This window comes from Hoplias malabaricus, chromosome 18 (assembly GCF_029633855.1).
Source record: "Hoplias malabaricus isolate fHopMal1 chromosome 18, fHopMal1.hap1, whole genome shotgun sequence".
In the NCBI taxonomy this organism is placed as follows: domain Eukaryota; kingdom Metazoa; phylum Chordata; class Actinopteri; order Characiformes; family Erythrinidae; genus Hoplias; species Hoplias malabaricus.
This window is the reverse complement of record NC_089817.1, coordinates 9,297,962-9,322,962: the sequence shown is the minus strand read 5'-3', so window position 1 is coordinate 9,322,962 and position 25,001 is coordinate 9,297,962. Positions and strand designations below refer to the sequence as shown.

General features: G+C 38.7%; 1 protein-coding gene across 4 annotated transcripts in view; it reads left to right on the top strand.

Annotated features, from left to right (window-relative positions):
- The window catches only part of pam (peptidylglycine alpha-amidating monooxygenase), a 63,283-nt gene that overhangs the window by 15,455 nt on the left and 22,827 nt on the right, over positions 1-25,001 (top strand). For all 4 annotated transcript variants that reach the window (XM_066650535.1, XM_066650534.1, XM_066650537.1 and 1 more), the window contains 11 exons: positions 1,683-1,737; positions 7,887-7,974; positions 10,134-10,225; positions 11,839-11,922; positions 13,013-13,061; positions 14,306-14,373; positions 14,669-14,749; positions 14,917-14,993; positions 19,779-19,882; positions 21,351-21,544; positions 22,147-22,209. In XM_066650535.1, coding sequence (XP_066506632.1) covers positions 1,683-1,737; positions 7,887-7,974; positions 10,134-10,225; positions 11,839-11,922; positions 13,013-13,061; positions 14,306-14,373; positions 14,669-14,749; positions 14,917-14,993; positions 19,779-19,882; positions 21,351-21,544; positions 22,147-22,209 — 955 coding nt within the window. The remainder of the gene's footprint in view (positions 1-1,682; positions 1,738-7,886; positions 7,975-10,133; positions 10,226-11,838; positions 11,923-13,012; positions 13,062-14,305; positions 14,374-14,668; positions 14,750-14,916; positions 14,994-19,778; positions 19,883-21,350; positions 21,545-22,146; positions 22,210-25,001) is intronic.

The following is a 25,001-nucleotide window of genomic DNA, read 5'->3' as shown; positions in this document are numbered from 1 at the left end:
ACAAAGGGAAAGAAAGCTGGCAAGTGAGAAAACCAGAAAGGTAAACAGGCAGACAGAGAAAGAAAGGAAGTTATAAAGAGAGCTAGACAGACAGAAAGGATGTTACTCTCAGAGAGAGAGAGAGAGAGAGAGAGTAAGAGAATATAAAAGCCCTTGACTCTAGGCAGGGTCCTTCCTGTCATCTCCATTACCAGATTAAGAGCATTGTCTCAGCTTTGTACTGAAATGCAGACTGATCTTGGTGTGTTACACAAGGTCAGCTAAAGAGTGTGTGATTTAAGACTTGTGTGGAGCAGGGTGTTAGAGCAGTGCTCCGGGAGAGAGGTCCACTTACTGCTGGCATCCTCCATTTCTGCTGCTCTTCTGAATCAAATCACTGGTGGGGTCTGATCTCTGCGGCTGAGTGTTGAATTAGAGATGCGTGCCGTGTTGTATAGGCAGCGGCTGTTGCTGTCTGATATACTAAAGTGACTCATAATAACAAGTTTCATTTTCAAGTGAAATGAAGAGCAGAGAGGAGGTGAAGTGACCTTAAACATCACCCTGTTTACATATCACAATTGAAGAGCACAATATTATGACAGCTAATGAGCACTGACCACAGCATAAATGCAGTGGAGTTACAGGACCCTAATTATTGAAAGCATAATTAATGCATGAAAATGTTGAGTCAAACATGCATCAGCTTTAAAAATGTACTCATCTTTTATATATTCTGCCATAAGCTGTTTAGCATGTTGAATTTATAAGGATTGTTTCAAACGGTGGTGCAGCAGGTAGTGTCGCAGTCACACAGCTCCAGTGACCTGGAGGTTGTGGGCTCGATTCCCGCTCCAGGTAACTGTCTGTGAGGAGATTGGTGTGTTCTCCCTGTGTCCGCGTGGGTTTCCTCCGGGTGACTGTCTGTGAGGAGTTTGGTGTGTTCTCCTTGTGTCCATGTGGGTTTCTTCCAGGTGCTCCGGTTTCCTCCCACAGTCCAAAGACACACGTTGGTAGGTGGATTGGTGACTCAAAAGTGTCTGTAGGTGTGAGTGTGTGAGTGAATGTGTGAGTGTGTGTGTTGCCCTGTGAAGGACTGGCGCCCCCTCCAGGATGTGTTCCCGCCTTGCGCCCAATGATTCCAGGTAGGCTCTGGACCCACGGCGACCCTGAACTGGATAAGCGCTTACAGATAATGAATGAATGAATGTTTCAAATGGCAACCCTGCTCCTCTGGTTCTGGGAAGGATTTAGACTAGATATTTAGACATTCAGTATTTGATGAGATTTACTCAAGAGAACATTAGTGTGGTCAAACATTAAAAAAAGATACTGGATGATATTGCATAACTTCTAAGAGCATAGTTCCATTGCTCCATAGCCCAGGTCTTGTTGTCATTTGGTATTGTGTGTGATTACATTAGGCTCCTAAGAAACAGCTTGTTTTTGTTCTAAAGGATAAAGAGAGGCTGGAAAAGTACAGGCAAAATTAATTATGATGTTGCTTCATAAGAACACACAAATTTCAAAAGTCAGTGCCATGTTGTCAGTAGCCACAGTCCAAAGCATAGAATGACTCTTGACACAATATGATGTAAATGCCACAGTGGAAGAAGTGTTTTGGTTAGTCGTTCACATTTTTAATATGCTTATGATTTGAAAGTGTTGGCCCTGACACTAAATATTCATTGTTGTTTTTACAGTCGGATTCCTACTTCTGTATGTCAGTTCCTGTCCCCACAGAGGAGGCCTACATAGGTAAGTGACAGCTGTCACTTCCACAAAAAGGAAAATACTTGCAGTTATGCTTTTTTTATTCGATAAAAATATACTAATTATATCAGAGAAGCTCCAGGTTTCCAGTGCTTAAACATGTTTTTTATATTACAAGAGATTTTAGACTGTTGCTGTTAGTCTGTTGTCATGAAATACTCTTCCAGTGTAAAAGGGCAGCTGGCATTTTCAAATAGTGTAAAAAATAAAAAGGGAAAAAATGTGATAAGGTTTTATATGACAGCGGTGACATATTGGTATTTTTTCTTGGAGTTTCTCAGATCTCTTGCGTGATCAAATGTCATAGCCCTTATTTAGATAACACTGCAAAGTATTCACCCGTGAACATTTAATCTCCTCTGACAAATCGGCATAGAATAGCTCTGTAAAGTAAACACAATGTCATCTCTGAATATTGCATTTTTAAACGAGATTCTGGTTGCTACTGACAATGCTTCTCCCAGTGTATCACGTCGTGTCTTCACCAGGGTAGATCAACAAGTCCAGAACAATCCCTTAACACTGAATTGACCTGTAACTGTGTGAGTCACTGCTGTTTCCTACTGCCACATAAACCCAAGCTCAAAGAGTGTTTGTCTAGTCCCGGCAGAATGAGATTACCACCCAGCCAAGTACATTCTTCCCACACCCTCACTGGCAGTAAAATAAAGTGAGCCGGTCTCCAGCCCTGTTCAAATATATTGGACAGGCTTCAGCACAAAAGCAAAATGAATCACATGTAGGGTCTTCCCAGCTGTAGCCATAGCCTTAACTTTTCATTCATTGCTCCTTACTGCATCAATTCTCCTCAAATGTGCAATGCTCAGGTTGACTTAAGGTAGCCAGGCCAAACACACTGGTTGTTTTATTCTTTAGTTAAAGCCATTAGTCTGTACTTCAGCTCCATGATCATTGTCAGCAGGAAATCAAACATCTTCAGAATGATCACACTTCATTCATATTATATTACAGTATATGGGCAGTTTTAATTAATGACAGTAAATAGCCCTTTTAAGTGTTTCTGCATAAATCTAAATCTGTCTTAAATTGTATTTACCTTGAGTTTGTTCCTTTAGCCAGTGCAACTCACAGACACATGGGTGAAATATTTTTCTGATAAAATCTTCATAAGCTTCTCGAGGAAGAACTCTGGACACAGCCAATTAGAGAAGACCATTCTCTCCACAATATTATTTTTAGACTGTATAAACAAATATTGCAGTTTGCCCCAAAAAGTATCACAGATTTTGTTAGCATCCACTTCAGTAATGGTATCTCCGCATATAAAACAGTTCTGTGTGTGTTTAATTTCCACGACACTTCTCTCCTTCCCAGTCATTGTTAAGTAGACCCCTTCTGTCAGCATTATTTGTTGGACACAATCAGTAGAAGGGTTCAGTAGTTCTTCCGTCATACTCTATGCTTCATTCTTCCCAGAAATGCTTCAGTGACTTGTCTAGTCTTTGTCATGTGGAGTCAGCTATCCTCTGCTTGTATAATGGAGTCAAATGCCCTTACGGACACTGAAGGAGATCAAAGAAGCTACCTATGGTCAAATCAAATTCAAATGCAATATTATGCAGTGTGTGTGCCTCAATTTCTGCTTAGCTTTGAATAAACTCTGTGACTCACAGATATATGTTTTTGCTTTGAAAGCAGAACATTGTCTCTCACTTTCACAAAGCAATTAACATGAATGCACTGGGAGGGAGAACACTAAGCAGTTTTTTGGAGGGCATTTTGTGATTAACTTAAGCAAATTACTTACAAGGGATTATTTTAAAGTCTCCCAGTGGCTGTGGTTTATTTACGTTTGGTGCAGTTTGAATAATTTAGGTCCCAGGCAGCTTTAAATGTAGCTCTTTTTATTGTTTGAATGTGACCAATATTTAACATGGGATGGGCGTCCTTCTGTCTAGAAAGACAATGGAGTTTTGCAACTGAGTTGAGCCTCAGTGGGTCGATTGTGCCATGGCGTGAGCAATTGCAGGTTATGTGTTCTTAAGTCCTTCTAAAGCAGCATAGGCAGACGTTACCACGCAGCTCTTGTCTGCTAACTACGTCTGTCAGCCACAGATGAGGTTGCTGGACAGGGATGGTTTTGGACGACTGTATTATTGGTTTATAACAATGGAGTAGTAGGTGTCACAAGGCTACATCATGATAATTGTGAATGATGAGGACGTTAGTCTTTGTGGCTACAGCCAGGGTGATATTGTTTCATTCATACATCACTTTAGCTCAAAATGTTAAAAGTAAAGGCCTTACAGTCTCTCAGTGTTTGTCTGAGGCACTTTGTTTAAGGCACTAGTTTCCTCTCCAGGGCAGCTAAGAGTTGACTTTGAGGGTGGAGCAACCATTAATAAACACAAAGCACCTTCAAATCCTTCTAGGTTTGCACATGTTGGATATTTGATGACACATTGTATGACAGGTTACGGTGTATGTATCTGCCCCATCATTAGCAGATAAAGTACATGAAAAACAATGTGTACCTGCAATGGACATCATTTACAGTATCTGTGTATCCAGAACTAGGATGTTACTGTGACATTCTGTGCTGAAATTTACATTGTATGTGAGTAATAGGGATTTAAAATTTGTTCTGCAAACTGAGACTCAGCATTTTTTTGGGGGGCACTTTAAGGTTTCCCATTTCTGTGTCCAGTACTGCAGAACCAAAAGTCCACATTATTGTATTCTGGCAAGATGTTCCCACGTTTGTGAAACTTGTACAAGAAAATGGTGCACAGTCTTGTTGGCAGTTTTATTTGAGGAAGTTTCTCACAGAAAAAAACAAGGCTCTATGCTGTTACCATTTCTCTTGAAGCATAATCATCTTCTCTGACAATGACAGCAGCAGTTTTTTGATAGCTGTTAATGCTGGAGTCGTCAGTTTGTTCAGTACCTCAAGACACATGTCCTGAATGTTCCAGCCTGCAAAGTGCATTATTGATGTTTTTCGGCTTAGGTACTTGGCTCACTTCTAATAAAAGTGCTGCCAGTGGTGAGACCTAAAGCAAGAGGTAAAAATACTAGCTGCTGGTCCAGTCAAACACATCAGGTTTGGTCAAACACATCAGATTCTACTCTTCGGTTTATTTCCAGCTTTATTGGGTGTAGGGAAGTAGGACACTTAAGAAATAGCTGTATGTAGTTGTGTAACTCTTGATGAATAACAAAGCCAAGTAGTGTATATTTGCGAATACTTTTGCTATGTTTTGCAACATGCTGTGCCTTATTGACTAAGCCAGTTTAAGGCATGAGTGTTTAGTCTGCATGTCACAAACACACACATACACACATACATTGGTTATCTGCTTAGGATTGAATTAGCAGTTATCTTTTCATAAAAACACACAAAAATCTAGAGCAGAGGTTTGAATACTGAGGAGCACTGACATGACAACAAGGGGCTTAGGTGTTAATCTCTATGTTGTATTTTTATCAATGTTACATTATATTTATAATGATTATAACCTGACCAATAATATGTCTGAGTTTGTGTAGTAGAATGCCACAAGGATAAAAGTGCAAGTGGCTTTCATGCAATCGCTCTGCTGTTCTGTGATTTCCAAACATGTGCCATGTCTGGCCTTTATCATCTTAAAATGGAGGTGATGGCTGCGGTATTAGCTTTAGCTGCGGTGTAGATTACAAAAAGATGACAGCAATCCTGCGATGCAGAAAGGCAATCAGCGGCGCTTCACAGCCACATAAGCCCACTCTAATGTTGCTCAGTGAGGCGACTAAAGATGGTATTGATATTAGCCAGTGGAGGCAGGCAGCCACATGGTTGGTTGTGGTCTGCTTTCTGTTGTGTGTGTGTGTGTGTGAGGTTTTTTTTGACAAGTGATGACTCTATCCTTTCTCAACCTTCAGCGGTCTTCTAGCCAGGGACCATGATCTTGCTGCTCAGCTTTGATTAATGCCAAAGCATTTTGGTACCTCATTAGAGGCTACTCTCACCGAAGACTGAGTGTTAATGTGCATGTGTGATATAGGGAGTGTGAGTGTGTGTTAGAATTATTGCCCACTGTGCATAGATCCCCATCCAGACGGAGAAGATTTGACCTCAGTCAGGGGGAGATTTGGAAAGTCAAAGCCAATCTTGGATCACAGGCCCTTTTAAATAGCTAAAACCACCTCTCAATATAACTCCTTCATAGAGAAAGTATGGATGACCATACTTTTTATAGTTGCAGTGTTTTCTGCAATGAATATATTTTAAGGGCCATAATGTCAGATTGATATAAACTACCATAATACATAGTGTAACATTAGATTGGGAGGAACATAGCATTAGAAGCTCAACAAGTATATACTTGTCTTTAACTGCTGCCCTGTAGAAATGCTTTAAACAACTGTTTGAAGTGAACTTTTGTCTCATGTGCATTAAAAAATTAGCTGTGGCTTTTGTCACAACAAACAACAGCCCAAACAATAACAATCTATGACCATAAGGAGCTTTCTGGGGCAGGGGCTTTTATTATATTTTCCACATTATATCATAGAACCAAACACTAAGTTTCCATAAAAGTGGCAATTACATTTTCATGCTATCCATTTCCATATCCTCAATAAACTTCAAGAAAGGTTGCCAAATATCATAAAGCTTCCTAGTGGACCCTCTCACAGTATATAAATTTTTTTCCATGACCTCTCTGATCCACTGAGTGTATGTTGGTAGATTGGAGTCTTTCCATTTAAAAAAACCTGGCCAGGAGAGAACAAAAGCAAACATATTAATTTCCCATCTACTGAGGAGGCTGTCCACTGGAGTCACACCAAAGAGTGCAGCAAACAGAGACCGTTCCAGCTTTCTCCAACATGTCTTAGAAAATGTCACAAATGCTTCTTCTGATGTTACCTCGTCTAAACTAGTTTACTTTACAGTTTATTCATTCTTGAAGGCCAACATTGGTTTAAATGTAATTACGTATAAATAGAAACATAAATGTATCTGATCAACCAAAGTTTGTGTGTGCTCTAGTTTCCAATAGAATATGAGGCTAATGTTCAAATATGTTTTCAGAGCATTTAATCATCGCGAATAACATGCCTAAATCATCACATATTCACCTTTTGTCAGGTTAATAATTTTTCTTATGTGGTTGTTGACTGCCAAAAAAAACCAAACAAACCTTATTGTGAAAGTAAAAAAATAAATGTATCAACTCACCTGGTGCGTTTTATGGCTTTTTGGAGACACCAGACTTGGTAGGTCAGTCAAATTTGGGGTAAATTCTAAATTGGTTTGGAACATTGCTAATGACGTAAATAATTCATAGAAACCCCAAAACGTTGGTTAGCCATGTCAAGGGGAGGAGTCATGTTAATTCCTGACTAAGTGAATAGATAAAGAGAAACTATTTATGTTAAATTTGCACAATATTTCATGAGCGAATTTTACGCCAAGGTTCTCACATGAGTTCTGGTAGAGGCTGTGCATTTCTGTTTCTATCTCAGACAATACTGTAGCCTACTTTCGTCTGACCAGCTATGGCCATCAGTCAAACAAGCCCATCCATTATTCATAACTCGATTAAGCTTCCTGGGAGAGAGAGGCTGGTGCTGGGCATGTCAATCAACATCATATGGGGAGTCTATTGATTTTCTGTCCTTAATAACGGTCTCCTGGTTGCTGGGTTGCTGAGCTTTTGGCGGCACTGTGATAAGCTCTGAGTTTTCAGAGAGAGCAGAGTGGACTTGCTTCATATAAAAAACAGGTGTGAGCAGTGATAAATTGGTGGACCCTGTTGATGTAAAGGCAGCATCTGACAGCCACAATCTAATACAATTTTAGGGGAAGATCATTTAATATGAGAATATTTAAATTATGGCTCTTTTATTTAAAGTTCTTTCACATCAAGAATCACTTCCACATTTGCAGTGTTTCTTTTTTAGAATGTAATAATATATTTGGAATATAATTGAATGACCCCAGTCTCTCAGGTCACATATATTGGCTTTTTTGATTCTGAACTATGAACATCTATGTCCAAAGAACTGTACATGTAAATCAGGTTTATGTGCAAACTATAAAATACAAAAAGAATTTAACTAGCTGTGTATTATTTGATGAATTTATTAGGTTGAATACAGTGCTAATAAAGTTCTGTCTTTCTCTTCAGTGGACTTTGTGCCCCATGCCTCTATGGACACGGCCCACCACATGCTTTTATATGGATGCACAATACCGTACTCCACCAAAGGCTACTGGTGAGTTTCAGTCTGCACCTCAGTTTTCCCCTTTAATATTGAATCAATGTCTGTAATATTGATGATTTTTTTCTTTAGGAAATAATGAAGTGTCCATCTCATAACATAACATCTATCTCATTTACACAAATATTAGTTTTTGTGTAAAAATGTCTTAACACAGCTCAGTGTGAAAGATGGTGTTTGAGACGGATGAATTTGCCATTTTCATGTAACTAAAGCTGATAAATAGCCTAGCCGACGATAATTTATAAACTCCTTAGGGGAGAAAGTAACCAAAAAAAAGCATGTATGAAATTATGAAAACAAATGGACCTAACATATTACAAGCTGCTGGAGTGCACAAATTGATTTTATTTAGGCTTGCGTGTTAACTGTTAGTGTTGTGCCATTAACAAAATCAAGCAACCCACTTTGACTTTGTTGCACTATGTTACAGAGCCAGCTAATGCGTGGGATGACAGCTGTGTCCCTGGAGATACAGTGTGAGAGAGAGAATGAGATATAAAGAGCAAGGGAGTGAGAGAGAGTGAGACAGAGAGAGGGAGAGAGAGAGAGAGCATAAGACCATGAGACGCTCTCTAATAAACCCATCTGTTACCATGGTAACCGCTGCCGCCTTGACAACGGGGATTCTTAGTGCTGACCCGTGGGGTGGGAGTTTAAGGGGGGGGGGGTTGTTTCTTTCTCATCACCACCCCCAGCCCCACCTCGTCACCCGGCACTCTTCAGGCTGTGTGATAAGAAACACAAAGAGAACATTAGTCAAATCAGGACTGTTTTGGGCCAGAGCATCAAACAAAACATTTAGCACCTCGGCAAAGAGCAAAACAAGGCCCTTGTTAATGAGATTGCACCATGAAGCATGTTTATATTCTTAGCCAGTTTTATCACTGAAATGCAGCAATTGTGAATTTGAATTTGCATTTTTCTGAACCACAAGAAACAAATTTATATGTTAAAACCCACTGGTTTATCTGGCTGCAGACTCTTCACAGCCTTGAATTTTTGGTAATCTGAGCCTGTTCTTGTTAATGTAGCCCCACTTTTCATCAAAAATTCATCTCCCAAGATTCCACCAAGGCTTCCCGCCTCTCTCCCTTCAGTATGGCATCAGACATTCAGTGTCAAACATGGAGAGAGGCTGTGAACTGCCTGTGAGGCTCCTGAAATCAAAGAGGCTCCAGAGGATCAGGGAGGGGTGGGGGGAGGCATGAAAAATAGGCCAGGCCATGTGACTTGCTATCACACCCAACACCAGCAGATCCATAGTGAGGCAGCAAAGCTCAAAAAGACGGCAAAAGACCAAAGGGAGCAATGTAGCTAAAGTAGTGTATTATTCCTAACATTTAGTTTTTATATATATTTCATTAACATAATTAATTGTTGTTACTATTGTTATAATTGATTATGTTATTAAGGCTGAACAAACATGAGAATTCTGGTTTAGTGCTGATATCCAGTACAACTTGTAATTAAATATACATATGAAAATTATTAATGATGGTTCTGAGATATTCGTCAAATAAAAACATCCTTCCATGCCAGTCTTTTTATATTTTATATTTACAGCCAACTGCAGAATGTGCATTTGCAACCTTTTTAGTTTTCACAAAATTGTATATTCACCACAGTAAATCGTAATCACGTCTCTCCTACATACAGATTGTGCACTTTTAACACATTTCTTAACATGTCAATAAGCTATGAATTGGAAGTAATAGAATAGTATAAATGAAGAAGACGGTATATGCCATGAGTGCAGTTCTGTTTTAACAAATGGACCAAATGAATGTTGATTTGTGACTGTGCTGGATTGCTTTCATTAACATAAGCATGGTATAGAATGAATATATGAAGATCTCATGTCATGAATCTGTTTTTAGCAGCTGTGTCTGTAGGGAATCCCTGCATTAGCACTTTAGCCCAACATTATGATTGTATTTGTCTATGACAATTGGTAATGCCCTATGCTTTGTGTCACTCTTTGCTTTGTATTACAAATCTTTGCAGCATGACTATCCCCTGACGTAACCCAGTTTACACATGTCATCAGTGTATTTATATATACTGCCATTAGTGCTGCATGTGTACTGAAGATAATGTGGGTGAATGGCTGGTTGCACTGAGCAGCATGTGTGTGTGTGTGTGTTGTGCAGGGACTGTGGGACACTGCAGGGCACCTGTGAAGATGAAGCTAAGATCATGTATGCCTGGGCTAGGAATGCCCCACCTACAAAACTCCCTAGAGGTGCACCCTATCTTTCTTTCTTTACTCTGTTTATCAGTCCATTACTGTGTACTAGCCATACACTAAGCACAAATGTACTGTGTATTATTTTACCATTGTGAGGTTTTGTTCAGTCAGGATTCCAAATATAAATTAAATTATATTTAGTATTTAAGGAAATAATGAAGCACTAAGGCCATGTCAGCATTCACCCTGTCAATCTGCAATGATTTGTCACTGTTCCATGTGTTATAAAAACACTCTAAAAGCATTTACATTTATCCTTCCATTGATAGCTCCTGCACTTCATGTTTCATCTAGGGGTACCAGTTTCCTTCAGCACTGTCACATTTTGCTAAACAGAGTTTCCTTGCACAGTTTCCTCAAAATATCCTAAAAAAAACAACTTTAATTGTAGGTTTTTGACAGATGTAGTTATTTGAAACCACAGTCCACTCATTTTCATATTTCTAACATTATCTCTATGTTTTATGATCATTATGCTTTGAATTGGCACATAAAGAATGATCCAGGCTTTTGTCTTCTGAGAAGTTTGTATTGGCTTATATGATTTTAAGTCTGAACAAGAACCAGTGAGAGTTAGCAGTATGTTAACCTCAGTTGCCTCGATAAGGCACTGCCTTCCAGCACATGCAGCCTCTAAAACCCCACTGGGATTGGATGAGTTTATCAGGGGGATGATTGTAATGAGACATTTTACATGACTCATCAGTGATGAAACTCTTGCATCTGGACTGTATTAAGAAGTCTACAGAACGACTGAGTCCCCCTGCAAGCCCCTGACATCTCCTCCAGCAAATTGCTCACATTCTTGCCTCCAGAAGTGACACGCAGGCTTTCAGACAGCCACTGTTTATGGGTTGGCTTTTGGCAACAACCACACTTCTTTCTGCCCAGTGTTTGGTCTAATGAGAACAGGGGTCCTCCCCACAGTATCATGGGGTAAATACTACAGTGTCTCAGCTGTCCAATTCTCAGTTCTGTTCTGCTACAGAGGCATCTGAACTCAGGCTAACTGGGCTAACTTCAGGGGTTTTACACTGATGTTCTCAGTGGCTCAGCTTCTGCTGTTGCATTGTTTACACTTGCCCTGGTGATACCAACATGACAATTTCTGCAATTGTTCTGAAGGCAGCAGATAGGGTGTTGGTACTTTTAAAACAAGTGGAATGACTTTAAGTGTGCGAATTAAAGCTGTATTTGCTTGTGAAATTTAAACATTTGATTTATGAGATATTTACTGGTCTGCATTTGTTAACTTTCCTTTTTCTCTCTTACTCCTTTTTCCCTGTCTCTGCCATATTCTCATTATCCTCTCAATTATCTCCATTTATTGCTGTGGTTCTCACTCTTTCTATGACCACAAATAATCTAAATCTGTCTTAATCAGAGGATTTACCCTGGGTTATTGTTGTTGCTTTCTACAGAGGTCCTTTATTAACTTAAGTCTAAAAAAAGAGTCATTGGTTCCTCGTCTACTGTTCATTGCTTTTCACTCTCTTTCACTCACCCTCTATCTTACCTCTTTATTTTTCTTGCTCTCTTTTTATCCCTCTTTTCTATCATATACAAAATGCTTTCTTATCCTTCACCTGTCTCTCTTTTTCCTCCAGATGTTGGCTTTAAAGTTGGGGCAAAAACAAAAATTACCTACTTTGTGCTGCAAATTCACTATGGTGATGTCAAAAATTTCAGAGGTAAGTTTTCTGTTTACAACAACAGCCCAGAGCTCAGGCAGCATACTGATGTAGAGTAGCTTAGCTTCATTGCTGGCACAGATTTGCTCTATCTGTGCCAAGCAATAATGAGAAAACAAAGTGAGTGAAGTTATGTGAAACCAATTTGTTTGCTGTCACGTTTTCATATCTTCATTTAGATTGAATTTGACTGAGTATTTAATTTGTTATTCTGTTCAAATTACATTTAATATAGTTTGGTGGGGTGTATTCATATTCATGAGTAGAACCTTTAGATTATGAGCATTTCCTTTAAAAGGTATCAGTTAGAAAGACATGACAAATAACAATCATCATGGCTGTAGTTGCTTTTTCTGTTTTAAATGGTTAAGTTTTATGGAAATGGTACTTTAATGAATCTTAATTCAAGTTTGGATGATTTCTGTTTGTCTGTGCATCATGAAATTTTTACACTGGGCACCTTGCAATAAAAAACAAAATCATAATAAGATTTAGCAGTATGGCAATGGTCATGCCTTTGGCTTCTTTTCAGCACTGGTAGTGGACTCAAAACACAAGATTATTGGTGCATGGCCACTGTTTAATCCTGGTATAAAATTGAAGCAGCAGTTACTTCAGTGTCCACTGATTGTTAACAACAGACAGCTAAAGAAAGGACAGAGTCCTCTGATTTTGTTTCTCTGTGTTTCTTTCCCTGTTTGTGTTAACCATGTAGAGAGACTTGTTGCTCTAAGCTGCTTAACAGACAGCTCCAGAAAGTCTTCCGGCACTACTCAGTTATTTTCAGTATTTCACACGCTATTTCACCTGCCTTCTCTCTGTTATTTAGGAACATACTCTCTGAACACATGCCATTTTGTGTGTGTGTGTGCAAAACTATTGACCTATTCATTATTTTATGCCCCCTGCTTGCCTGCCTGCCTGTTGCTTCTCAATAACTGAGCTTTTTATTTTGAGCGAAGCCAGGAAGTGTGACTTATCATCTGTGATACATATGATATAGGAGAATAACATGCTAGAGTTGCTGTCTTTGCATGTGGAATGTGTGTAAATTATGAGCTTGAGTTGGTTTGCTTTGTCCCCATTTTAGATCACCACAAAGACTGCTCAGGACTTACTCTAAGAATGACTTCCAAACCGTAAGTGTTTGATCCCTGTTGTTTTCTCTTTCTGCTGTTGTTGTTTGTTTTCCTTTTTTGTTGTTTGTCTAACTTTAGAACTCTCTAAGGGTTAATGAGCCTTCATGCTTTTTAGTCAGCCTATTTAATTGGACGATGCAGCTCAGTAAACTTTAGAGTTTGATTCACTGATGCATTTGTTTTCCTTAGAAGCTACCCATTAAATTTGACTAATGAGTGGAATATTAGACTTGTGGGCCTAAGAGTACTTTTTTCGCTGCATGTTTAATTATAAGATTCGGGTACATTCATAGCGTGTGCTGTGACAATAATTTGACATTTCCACTGAAAGTGTGAGTGTGTGCTATTAATGGGCTTCAATCAACAGTCCATTTTTTTAAATCCTTAAAACCACAAAATGAATGAACACCATTCAACACACAGCAGGAGTCTAATCAGTTAAGAGCAATATAAAGAACCAAATGTCTTCCCCATCTGATGCCAAGACCATTTCTAATGCAGATTTGAGCACAAAAGGAGGTGTGAGGAAGGATCATTGATCTAAGTTAAGCCTGGGCGTATTGATTTCATATTGTCATTAGTGCTGGAGATGCACGCCATCCAAGATTTCTGGGGTGTATAACGAGGTTTGACTTTCAGTCAGCCATCTTTAATCAAATTGGCATTAATTTATGCCATTACTGAGAAAAGAAAATAGACATACAATAGACTGACCACTCCATGCCTAGACTTCAAAATCACTGAATGTGTTTGGAATTATTGCATTGAGAAAAGCAGAACACACAAATTTTCTAAGACAGAGCTTTGAAGTAGAAATATCCCTGCAGGTTTTTTGGAAATCATAAAAGTATGGCTACTGAAAAGAAACTACCTAATGCTTAGAAATGTTACTGGAATTTTATAAAATCAAATGGCATATAAGGGTTAAAGAAGCACTTAGACTGCAGATTAATGATTATTTTTTTATTAGCCCAACTGTCAGTCCAGGCACAGTCTGGGCTTTAGAAACCTATGGGATGGGAAACAAATTGCAGAGCTGAACAAATCCATGTGCAAACAGATCTGACTAAGAAATCATTACAATCTTACAAACTGAAGCATGGGTATTCATGATAATATAAATCATGAATGCACAGAGTAAATTTAAAGAAAGATTTGGGCTTTTTGATGCTTAAATAATTAGCAAAAGGATTTTGAAGTAATGTCACTCGAGAATCACATGCCACACTGCATTCTTTCTCCAGACAGCCCTTTATTGCTGGCATGTATCTAATGATGTCTGTGGACACTGTCATCCCTCCAGGAAAGGCAGGTAAGAAGCTGATGGCCAATTTAAAACTGTATATAGCTGAAGGGTAGAGCTGGATGGTAAATCCATATTCTCATCTACTGGCTACTTCAGAGAAGAGCATTGTGTTTTGGAAATCACAGCCTGTGTGTTTGCAGATTAGTGATCTGTAACATTATAGTCGTAAAATCTTTTGGTGTGTATTTGTATAGAGATGATGAAGTAGTATTTCATGGAAATTTTATTGCGATGCTCATTATGTGCCACTGCAAGTGAAATAATTACTTAACAGAAGGAGTTTTTTCTTGTTTCTTCACAGTTATCAATGCAGACATTGCTTGCACTTACTCGTCATACCCGATGTACCCTTTTGCCTTCAGGACCCACACACATCGCCTTGGTGAGTTACTTTGATGACATGGATGGGATTTTGCTTTATTAATATATTGCCATTGCTATATTGCCATGCTAAAATGCTTAATTAGTTTTTTCAGCATAAATAGTTGATTTAGCATTGTTAAATCCCTAAAATATTATAATAATTATTATATATATATGTATATTTAGGCAAAGTTGTCAGCGGTTACAGAATTCGAAATGGACAGTGGACGTTAATTGGGCGCCAATCTCCACAGTTACCACAGGTATCTCTTCATACACACACAGCCTCAGGCTCCATCATTGGATGAATTCTATTAGCAGCATCTGATATAATGTAATGAAGGATTATATGACCTGGATGGCAACTGTAAATTCTGGGTTTCTTTTATAATCTTTTATGACTATTTTATATAAAGTCATTTTTAGTTTATCACTTTATTATTTCAGCAAAATGTAGTTCAAATGGTCATAATACAAGAATTGTGTTGTTAATTAGGTGTGTTTTAGACTCATTTCATTCACTTTCTTGTGAATCCTGTAATGGATTCCACCTGTTCTGGCACACTGAGGCATATATCAGCATTTGGGTGTTTGGCAGATGGCACACCTCTATGAGCGAAAGGTCAGGATTAAATGTCAATATGAAGGCCGTGCTGTGAAAGAAGCACTTCCTCTCATACAGTGCTGCAGCTCGGCTCTGCAGGAAGCAGCACTGAGCCGGGCCCTAAGCGCATAAGAACATTAGAAAGATTAGGAACACAAAAAGGCCCTTTTGTACTGCAACACTCACACTCATTTCTTACTGCAGCTCAGGAAATGCTGCAGCAAGCCCTTGCTTGCACAGAGTCTATGCATTTTTTCCTACTACTGACCTGGATTGTAGATATAAATGATATTCTATGTGGCTGGAAAATTGGATGATGGAAAGCACACAGTTTTTTCAAGGAAGTGCAGGCAGTTGTGGTCTACACATGCATTTATCAGTATTTATTGCTTGTTAGCTCCACAACACAATTCTACCAAGCAAACACTAAAACAAATGTATTTGTTATGAATATACAGTGGTAAAATTTACCCAATATACTGCAAATGTAGAAAATCCTGCAAATATGCTGCCAGTTGAGAAATGCCACAAAGGAAATCAGGACAAAATGGAAGTGAGCCAAGATGAAGAAAAGAACAGTGATCAAAATTACAGAACTCTTTGGGATACTTCACAGTTATTGGCGCTAATCTTGTGTCTGTTGCTAATTTCTGTCAAATCGGACAAATCCTGATTATTTGGCAACACAAAATATCAAAATATTTTTGCCAGTGGCAAGCCATGCAAGATTATTAAAGTCCTGCAATACTCGTTGTGTAGATGAAGCCAAGGGATGACCCTCTCAGCTGTCCCAAGAGATATTTGTCATTCTAAGAGCATGATTTGCAAGATAACATTTTGATACCTGTAGTAAAGTAGAGACTTTTGATGGGGTATCATTTCAACACCTCAACTGGAATTGTTCTGCTGTTCAGCACTGTATGGCATTCAGTCATGGCATACTGTCAGACTAAAAGACCCTCACCAGTAACCAACCCAATGTGGGTGAAGAAGCGGGTTTAATTTGAAAGTGGAAGTGTCACTGTCTTTTTTTTCAGCAGGAGCTGGGCATAAGTGTCAAGGTGAATATTAATGTTTATCAGAAACTACGTTCAGCAGCAAGGCCCGCCCACTGAACATGTCCCAGTCCGCTTTAAATTTTTATATAAGTAAATTCCCCTTGTCACACCACAAAACCTGTAAATCACTTCTTTGAAGCCGTTAAACTTGTAATAATGAAATGGCCAATTCAGATCCTGATTTGAAGCTGATAATAAATCTCGGGTAAAATCACTGGTAACAAAAGTTATGCCTAAAAACCCTCTACAGTTACAGTTACTGAACTGTGAAAAAAGCTGGAAGACGAGTGGCAGAGAATCAAACCAGATCAGTGTAAGATGCAGATGTACTGAAGTTATTCAAAGCAAAGTCCTCTACATTTTCTACAAAATTTTGAAAGCATCTTTATGCATCATTTCTGCAACACTGTTTACTCTTCTCCAGTTTTGATTTCTGCTATTTTTATCCTTCAACGACATTTATTCTGTTCGTATTAGGATATCTTTAAATTAGGAAGTGCAGGGACTGAAATGTAGGGAAATGTTCTCTAATTCTCTTCTGTATTGTAGGTAATTTGAGATGAATGAGTAAAATGTGTGGTGCGTACTTTTGTTGTTACTGATGCTAGGAGAGACAAGCATTCCAGACACCTTTTTGAAAACACTGCTGTTGTGTCTGTGGTTTCTTTGCATCATTGCTGAATTTGCAGTGCATTGTCATATTTGCAGTGCAGTGTTTCTTCACAGTCACCATACAAATGTTTTTATTTACGGTTTGAGGACTGTTCCAGTATGCATAATATCTTAAACTGTAATGATCCTGAATGTCAAATGTAGTCAGATAATACACATGATGAGAAGCCCACATCACATTAAAGGATTTAGTTCAGTTTATTAATATTTCTGATTCCTTTTGGTCTTTTCCAAATGTATTTCCAATTTTGTGGCATATAAATCCCTTCAGTGCTGACTTTGTGGAGGAATCAAGAACTTCTTGCACCCCAGGCATAGTTACAGACTAATCCACAAAAGGCTCCTACAAATAGGCTTTAAGGTTTTAATGTAATTGACTCCTTTTGCACTATCATGTTTGAAATTCTTTTCCTGCACATGGTGTGATGCTCTGTTCCCTTCCGTTACATTTGATAATCAAATCATAGGAAAAGGGCCCAAGAGTGGCTGAAGTGGAGACAAAAGGCTGGGATTAAAATAGCAGTTTTTCCATGCCCCGGAGCCAGTAGTGTTTCGGTCATTGGCTCTCCACAATCAGACCTCTGCACGTAATGACCGTGTCCTCTGCCCTGCATATGGACCTTACAGAGAAGGCCCTCATATTACCTATTGCTGTAATTACATTATAATGTGTTTTTGTGCACTACATACACATTTGTAAATTTTTATTTTCTGTGGGGTCAAACACTTTCATATGATGTCAAATCTCCTATAGTCACACAACATCCCTGAGGAAAGTACCATGAATAGACTCTCAGTGAGTGACCCCAGACATTCTTAATTCACTGCACAGCCATTTAGTTTTTAGAGACTTTAGTAAATCTGCAGCTGATTCACTCCAACTGTATGATGGAATACTACAATCTATAAAATAATCTACAAATTCCAATGCCAAATATTATTCCCAGGTATAATTTTGTATTTGTGACATTTTTACACCAGTGCATTTCTGACTGGTGTGATTTTTCTATTCTTAATGGTCACTTTTGGAAAATCATGCAAATGACAGGCAGAAATGCTAAATTGTCAATGTAGTATGTAAATTATTAAAGTATTGTTGAAGAAAATAATTAATTAAATCTGAATTAAAGATGTATAGATGTAGTTTTAATATACAGGAGGTCCTCGGGTTACGTCAGTCCCGAGTTACGATGTTTCGTGGCTAGGACACATCTCCCATTTACTGTATAAAGCCTTGTTTCGACGTAAGTGGTTTTGTGTCGTAAACGTCGTAACGCGAACTTCGTGTTTGGTGTGCGCGCCGGAAGAATACACTGTTACACGGCTCGGGACCGAGGAGGATAGGTGTTAGGATAGGATAAGTGCTTACAGTATGTTATTTACGTACAGTATGTACGTATGCTCCGACTTACACCGAAAATCTGTTTACGACACCGACATAGGAACGGATCAACGTCGTAAGTCGAGGACCCCCTGTATAATTATGTATCTACATTAACATTTACATAGTTCAGCCAAGGGATATGCACAATGACTACTGGTTAAATAGTCCCTTATGCTAAGTGAACCAATGTAGTATGAAGAATTATAAATGAATGGCATTTTATTTCATCTCGTTCTCAATAAATTTTGAAAAATTGTCTTTAATCGCAGAGGACATGGAATGGCTGCAGCTCTATGGCTCTTATGTCCAAACCAGTTTAAATAGACAATAATAACAACATACAAAGATAGTTATATGCTCTGAATTATTGTATGCCTCGTTTTAGAAAAGTGAAATGAGTTTTCATTTTTCTGCTTTGAAGCTGAACTATCTTTTATTTCATGTAAATGAACACTCACATTAGTGTTTCCAAACAGGATGCAGACGTATTTGTAACAGTAAATTGCACACTGTTGCCTATTTTATCATCTCTACAAGCGTCTCTACATCTGTTTATGTTGACTGTCTATAACATTTTTTTTACAATGCTATGATGCCTGCTATATGAAATAAGCCCTTGATTCATTCACCAGCTCCCTCAATTAATCTTACCTCAACCATGAAATTGCCTTTACCTTCACACAAGATTTGTTTTTCTATTTTACTTTAAAAAATATCTTAGTATTTTATCATGCCTCTGATATTCAATTAGGGGTGCATTTTTTTACATTAGATTACATTTTGTTGTTAATTTCCCCTATATTTACAGTTCACCTGTTCTGTCATACTGTCACAGGCAAAAATAACGATGCCACTGTTCAATTACACGTTCTGTTGATTTTCTAAGTGAATATAAGTACATTGCTTCTACGCAGAACACACTTGTGCACACAGTAATTATTTCATGAATTTAACATATTGAAAAAAAAACCCAATGTGGACTATACAAAATTTATGGCAATTATTACGGTATTTTTCAGCAAATAAACTAACAATACACTAAATGTATGTAAATTAGCAGCACATTATAAAAATGTGTTGTTTGTAAAGGAGGGGTTATGTATTTTCAGTTTGAAAATCACTCAGCATATGTCATTTGAAGGGTAGTTAAAACTCAGCCAGATGAATGAAATTCTAAGACATCTTTTTGAATGTGTGGGTCATAACAATGAAACTGGACAGTGTCAAATGAATAAATTTGGCCTGTGCTGCAGGTCCTGGTTTCACTGTTGTTCTTTTGAGCTCTCTTAATTTTTACAGAGAATGAACAAGAGCTGTGTGTTTGTCCTAGGCCTTTTATCCAGTCAGCAATGCCATTGATGTAAAATATGGAGACACGCTAGCTGCCCGCTGTGTTTTCACAGGAGAGGGAAAGACCACTGAAACACGAATCGGGTGAGTTTAAGCCCTAGCCGGTAATTTATGCATTCTCTTCTCTCTCTAGTCCTAAGAGTTCTGCTGCTCCATTATTTAACATAATAGCACCACATTTAACAGCATAATTGTGATGTCAAATCTAAGATGGATTAATGTACGGCCCACTTCGTCTGGTAGATGTGTTTTAACAGCTTTTGTTTCACTGGTTCTCCCTGTAGAGTAAATGAAAATGTGAGTAGGTTTATTGTTTGGAGAGTGGCGGCTGTGTGTGGTGTGGGCACGATGGTTATAGTGTGCTGTAAGTGTGGACGGTATGATGAAAATGTATCATCACAACATTCTGCTTTATAGTATTTTTTTCCCAGGCATATGGCAAGTATTGTCATTGTATGTTGAACATTAAGTAACTGAGTGCTTCATAAAGAATATATACTACATTATTTTTTGATATAATATTCAAACCTTGAGGTCAACCCAGTACCAATGTTAATATGGTGATCGTTTTATTATTTTTTTCTTTAAAAACTAACATACCGTAATATGACGTTTTTTATTGAAGTGACCCAGTTATTCAGAAGTTGTTTCTAACTGATATTTTAGCTGATGGTGGCTTCACTCTGTTGACTATTGTTATTATTTTGTTTTGTTTTAATTTATTTAATTTTTATTGGGTTATTGTCCTGAGTCACACATCAGCCCACTGTGTGACAGCTGGTCATCAGTGCTGCTGTCTGTCCCATTTGTCTGTCCCACTTGTCACAGCTCTTCCCTTGACAATGTGTGTGTGTGTGTGTGTGTGTGTGTGTGTGTGTGTGTGTGCTCTGATGTGTTTGAAGAATGGTGAAGTTCCTCATTTCTTTTGTTTCTCAGTTGAGTTGATAGGCACTTACATTTTTCATGATTTTCTTTTTCAAGTGTGTGTGTGTGTGTGTGTGTGTGTGTGTGTCTGTGTGTGTGTGTATGTGTGTATGTGTGATACTTGTGTCTGCCTCATCATTCTTGTTGCCATGGTGATTAGGGGAGTGTACTGTGGTGATAGAGGAGAGTGCATTGACGCATCTCCGGGGAAGCGGCTGTCCCAGTGCACATACACACGCACTTCCCTCCTCTCTCTGCAAACATATGATTCATTTAACTGGCAGTAAGGAAATGGAGACTGTCTTTTTTCATTTAGTCCTGGTCAGAAAAATCTGTGCACAATTTATTTGTCAATTTTGTGAAAAATCTTTTTGTAAATTTTGTGAACATTTTTAAATTTCTTTGCTGCTACTCTTTAAAATGAATGTTAAAAAATTCAGATAATGCATTAAACAGCAGTGTTTAACAATAATGGCTCAGTCACAAAACAGTCTCTATAATCCTGTGGGTTAAATTCTGAATGTTGAATTATGAATATTTTGGCAGAAAAACAGACAACCCCAATATGCATAATTGCCAATTTAACTTAAACAAGGGCATGATGATCATTCTTTCTTTTCTCTTTTAGTGGCACCTCCAACGATGAGATGTGTAATTTCTACATCATGTACTACATGGACAACAGGTTCTTTGTGCCTTACAAGGACTGCATGGCCCATGGCAGCAGCAACTTGTTTAGAAATATCCCGGATGAAGCTAATGTCCCAATCCCGGTCAGCCCTGACCACATGATGACCATGATGCATGGCTCAGCCCATAAAGGTACACACTATTTTGAGTTCTATTTTAGAGTTTGTTTGTTTTTTTTTTACAGGGCAGTACCCTGTTCAAATCAGGTTTTGATGGCTTTGGCATGTTAATCTCTGATTATACAGCTTCAAAGGGCACTTCCAAGGTTTAACTATAATGTAATTCTGTATGTTTTAGAAGTAAATTAACGCCACACACCTAGACACACACAAGCTTTTTGAGATGTTTTTACAGTTGCAAAATGAATTTTGGCTTAAAAAATCAACACATAATTCTTTTAATGCTATGGTAATAAAGTGTAATTTTGTCAAACCTTCTAAAATTGATGTAGTTAAATTGACAACACCAGATTAACCAATAGGAATATATTAGCATGTTTAATTTTTACACCACATATAGTGGCGGAATGATGAGATCCTTGTAGATTCGAATACCTCTCTGAATTTCTACACTTTAGAAAATATATGTGAAATGCTACATTTAGGAGCACAGATTAACAAATCTTGTTAGATGTCAGACAAGCAGTAGCAGATTTGACCTTTAACACAGCGATCATTTATAAATCATTCTTGCTCTGATTTCAGTCTTTTGATGGTTTCTCTTTTCCTCCAAAGATGATGAGGACGACTCTGTGCTCCAGCAGCCGAAGAGCAAAGAGGAGGAGGTTCTGGATCAGGGTGAGTCGTCTTTCAGTGTGACAGCAAATTACTGAGCTAACGAGGAGCTGAGGCTTTTTTCTCAGAAGGCTGATGGAGGCAGACTACACTGAAACACATCATTATATCCTGTATTTATAAAAGAGCCCTGATACTTTATACTGTCTATTTTTGAGACAGGATACAGATTCATGAGGGATTTTAAAAATAGAGAAGAGCTGACATCACACAGCACTATTTAATGAGCTTAAGTTATGTAGCACCTATTAGACGATATTCATCTTTTGAATGGCCCTTCTGGTTACACAGAGGTTTTCCTTTTCTGCCATATGCTGAGTATGACAGAGCGTAAACAGAGTTTAAGTGACTAGAGATATCACGTCTTGTGGTCCAAGTGTGACGTTTGAAGCTGCGTTGCTGTGGCAACCACTCTCAGCTTGCCTTTTGCGCAGAGATGCCGGAAGAACCCCTCCCCGAGGTGCCTCTTTGATTTATTGTTTTTACTCTCCTTGGTGAATGGTGACACATTTGTGTCATGTTGATTGTTAAGCCTCTGAAAGAGTGATACTGGTGTTGAGTTTGCTGTAGTTGCAGCATCAGTAATCTTTCACCAAGCAAGGGGAGGCGAGGGGCAGTGTAAGGGCATAACATGCCCCTTTCTGCTTTGCTTTACCGCTCCCTTTTTCTCAACTCTTCCTGTCTTTTGCTCTTCCTTTCCTCTTTTTCCCACTCTTTCCTCACATTCTGTGTTCTTCTTTTGTTCTTGCTTGCTCTCCATTTCTTTATCCTTTCCCTTGCCTTCATCCCCCCCCTCTCTCTCCTCTCCCTGCATTCCTCTACCTCCCAGATGAGCTGGAGATAAGAGTGGAAGCGAATGCAGATTGGGGCAGTGTTCTTTGATGTTGTGGGTTGGCGTCTGTATTGTGCAGTGCTTTATTAGAGATGGTTTCGGGACATGGGCCTTTAATCCTTGCACACCTGCTGAGAGCACGCAGCAGGCAGAGAACACAGCACCATCACCATCGCACTAATCAGCATAACAGAGAAGAGTTTCTCCTGCTTGTTTCTAATGCGGCAAAAAGGCAAGGACTCAGGGACAGTTCTGCTGTATCAGCCACAAGCTGAATGTAAGAAAAAGTAAATAGGACAATTACAGCATTGAGAAGTACATATGTGATAGATAGATAGATAGATAGATAGATAGATAGATAGATAGATAGTGTCATCCTTCATGTGTTCAATTTCCAGTCAAATGGCCTTAAATATATTACAATATTAATTTTTATTTACTTTTTTACATGATAAATAAATAATATATCAAATTCTTTAGTATACATTTATTCATTCATTGTCTGTCATGAACTGCTTATCCAGTTCAGGGTTGCCGTGGGCCCAGAGATTACCCAGAATCATTGGGCAGAAGACAGGAACAACACCCCCTGGACAAGGTGCAAGTCATCACAGGGCAGCACTCACTCAAACATTTACTCACACACTCACACCTTTGGACAACAATTTAGAATGGTATTAAAAAAAGACTTATCTCATTTCCTCAGATATAGCGCCAAACAATGAATAACAAATGGTGTATTGACTGGAAACTAAATACATAAAGAATGGTCTCTGACAATTGCACAGTACTGCTGATATATTTTATTGATTCTCAAAGAAACCGGAATGCTACGGAATCAGAAAAAACAATGTACAACAACAAATATAATGCCATAATACACATAATGATAATAATAATAATACCAACATGAATACCAACTCCAGAGGAAACTGGAGGTGCAATTATAAATATGAATGCATAAACAACACACAAATGGAGCTTAGTTCTTTAATTGCACCTAAAGCTGAATAGTGATGCGCTCAACAGGCGTGAGTTTTTAATCCAAGTGATACTACATATTAGTACCCCTAAGCGTGATTTAATAGTAGCCTCAATTCTAAATCCATTACACGTAGGGATTAGAGGAGCATCCTGACTCCACTCTCTTTTCAGCTGATCTGTGGCAAATGGTGTGTCGTAAACTGGCACCGGCTGACTCGTGAGTGGAGTTGTTATCACTAAAGGAGCATGTGTCGGCCCACTGAGGAAAGGGAACATGCTGGCAGATACAGTTATGAAGTGAGCTGGAACAGAGTGCGGATCACTGGCCTGGTGCCAGGCTATGGGGTATTTAAGCGACCAGATTGCACCGGCAGTCCTCCCGAGATCCAGCCTCCATTTGCGTGGTGTGTTTTTCTTTTCCAGTGAAACGCTCCATTTCCTAGCAGCACAGGAACAAGCCTTGCCCTGGTTTTACGACTTCATAACATACACCGGTGCAGAAGGAAAAAGCAAAATGATGGTGAATAGGAACAGTCAGTGAATTTCTAGAAGTGCTGTAGGGTAAGCGTAGTTTCCAGTTTGCACCACCCACATCAAGCATGAACTACGGGCTACTTGTTCCAGACAGTGACTATTTCATATATGTCTATATACAGACAGTGATGCCTCTAAGTGTAGCCTCCTGTGCCTCTATTGTTCATATATCTTATTAGTTCTAGTGTCACTGGAGGCTTTTGATGGGAACTCCATTTTGTTGTTTTTGTTAGTTTGCTGCTCATTGATTTATCCAGGACTATCAAGAGCACTCGCCAGTGGAATCTACAGAGATTCTTTAACAGCAACATACACTATACAAACCATTGACAATTTAAAGTGGGAGAGGGATCGAAGCCTGAATTGTTGTTGTCATTTTGTTAACACCCCACACTTTTCATTAGCCACACTCCTGCTGTCTTTTGTGCTCAGGACGTGTCTTTGC